The following is a 2076-nucleotide window of genomic DNA, read 5'->3' as shown; positions in this document are numbered from 1 at the left end:
ATGGCTGCTGTGCCCGCTGCGTACGCGCCGAGCCAGGTAAGGCAGCCTGGGAGTCCCCATGCCGGGCTGAGGATGCCATGGGACAGCCCTACGGGTCCACAGCCCCCCCATCGCTCTGTGGGGCAGCCACAGGCACTGTGGGGCCAGGCCGGCTGCAGCCTCCCCACCCCTCCAGCCAAACCCAGCCTCTGCCCACGGAAGCGCGCCCAGAGGAGCACTGCTGCCTGCCCCAACCGCTGCGCCGATGACCGGGACTGCCCCGGGGACCACAAATGCTGCTTCTCCGGCTGCGGGCTGGCCTGCAGCCCCCCGGACACAGGTACAGCCCCGCCATCCCTCCTCCCGGGACTGGGCGCCCACAGGCTCCGCTGCCCCCAGGGCTGGGTCTCACCAGACCCACATCCCTCCACCCAAGTGTGTGCACCCCTGGCACTGCCCATGGCTGCCCCACGTCTGCCCTGCGGCCGCCCTGCATCCCTCCCACATCCGCCCCGCATCCACGCCGCAGCCGCACTGGTGGTAGCACGGCTCCTCCTCCGCCGCAAAGCCCGGCGTGTGCCCGACTGTGCCGCCAGACAAGCCCCAGCGGCCGCACCCAGTCAAGTGTGCAGCCGGTGGCAGCCGTCCAGGCCCTGGGGAGCGTGTGCCGCCGGCTGTGGCTCCCAGTGCCGCACACCCACCCCGGGCACAGCCCCAGCCCTTGTGAGCCCCTGGGCAGGAGCAGGCCCTCGGGACACTGCGGGAAGGGGTCCCCGTGACCAGCTCTTCCATGATGGGTGGGCGATGGCCCCAAGCACGCACGGGGCTGCACCCCATCCTGCACCCCCTCCTGACACCCCCATCCTGCACCCCACGTGGGCTGGGTGCTGGCAAGGACTGCAGCCAGGGTTGTCCCTCACCCCTCCAGCTGCCAGCTGGCATCCCATATTGAGCAGTGACTGGTCTCACTGGGTCAGACTGGTGTGGGTGTGAGGCTGGTGGCTGAGGGCAGCACGGGGCTCTGGGAGGGAGGATGGGGGCAGGACGGGAGGCAGGACTTGGGTGGGAGGGGGTGCAGGATGAGTGCAGGATGGGGGCAGGATGGAGACCGAGGCCGTGCCAGGAGCAGGGCTGGGGGAAGCAGGGTCCCGGCACAGCTGCCATCCCTGTCGTCACCAGGGAGCCGCCGTGCTGCAGCGAAGCCTGGCGCTTGCCCTGTGGTGCTGCGGGGCTCGCTGGGACCCTGCCTGGAGCTGTGTGACACCGACGGCGACTGCCCCGGGTCTGCCAAGTGCTGCACCACCGGTTGCGGCCGCATCTGCAAACCACCCACTGAGGGTAAAGCCACCGGTGCCCTGTGGGGCTGAGACCCCCCGCATCCCCTCCCTGCCCTGTCCCAGGCTGAGCCCCCCCAGGCAGGGCCAACACCCACTTGGCTGTACCCGCCCTCCCCAGGGGCTGCCCCTTGCCATGACCCACCCAGGTGGCGATGGGAGCGTGGGGACCCAGCTGCTGTCCCCATGGGGCAGGAGCCGGGTGAGGGGCTCAGCCCCTGCGGGCAGGGCAGCTCCCCCACCCCAGAGAGGTGCCCTGCCCGCGGGAGGTGAGCCCCTCACCCCTCCCTCTCTCCGCATGTGCCAGCGCGGCCCGGGCTCTGTCCCCCCGCGGCTGATGGTGACCGGGTGGCGGAGTGCCTCCTCCTGTGCCTGCAGGACAAGGATTGCCCCCCTGGCCAGAAGTGCTGCCTGCGGGGCTGCGGCCGAGCATGCGTCCCCCCGCTGTGGGGTAAGGCCCCCCCAGGCTGCCACCGCCTGGGTCCCAGCAGCCCGGGGCACCGCCGGCTCTCGCCCCTGCAGTGGGTCCAGCCTGGCAGGGACTGAGGGGGGCCCTGGGTGGGGGTACCTCAGGGCCCCCCATCCCTCGGCGCAGGAGCACCCTCCCTGCACTGACCGCCTTATCCATCTCTTCCCCGCACAGCCTAGCCCTGGCCGGGAAGGGCTGCACCAGGAGCTGCCAGTTCAGGGCTGCTCCCCACCCTGCTGCCATCACAGCCCTGTGGGTGAGCAAAGAGATGATGCTGCCAGCGGCGCCCGCCAC

The 2076-nt window shown here is 71.4% G+C and overlaps 1 protein-coding gene across 1 annotated transcript; it reads left to right on the top strand.

The window, feature by feature from the left end:
- Nucleotides 1-1859, top strand: LOC132318791 (WAP four-disulfide core domain protein 3-like). The gene is given in 5 exon segments (XM_059827386.1): nucleotides 1-36; nucleotides 127-319; nucleotides 1159-1334; nucleotides 1336-1372; nucleotides 1621-1859. Coding segments are annotated over 5 exon segments (681 nt in total).
- The last annotated feature ends 217 nt before the right edge of the window (nucleotides 1860-2076 follow it).

Source organism: Gavia stellata, chromosome 20 (genome assembly GCF_030936135.1).
Source record: "Gavia stellata isolate bGavSte3 chromosome 20, bGavSte3.hap2, whole genome shotgun sequence".
In the NCBI taxonomy this organism is placed as follows: Eukaryota; Metazoa; Chordata; class Aves; order Gaviiformes; family Gaviidae; genus Gavia; species Gavia stellata.
Note: the sequence above shows the minus strand (reverse complement) of the source record. Positions and strands in the feature narration are given on the sequence as shown.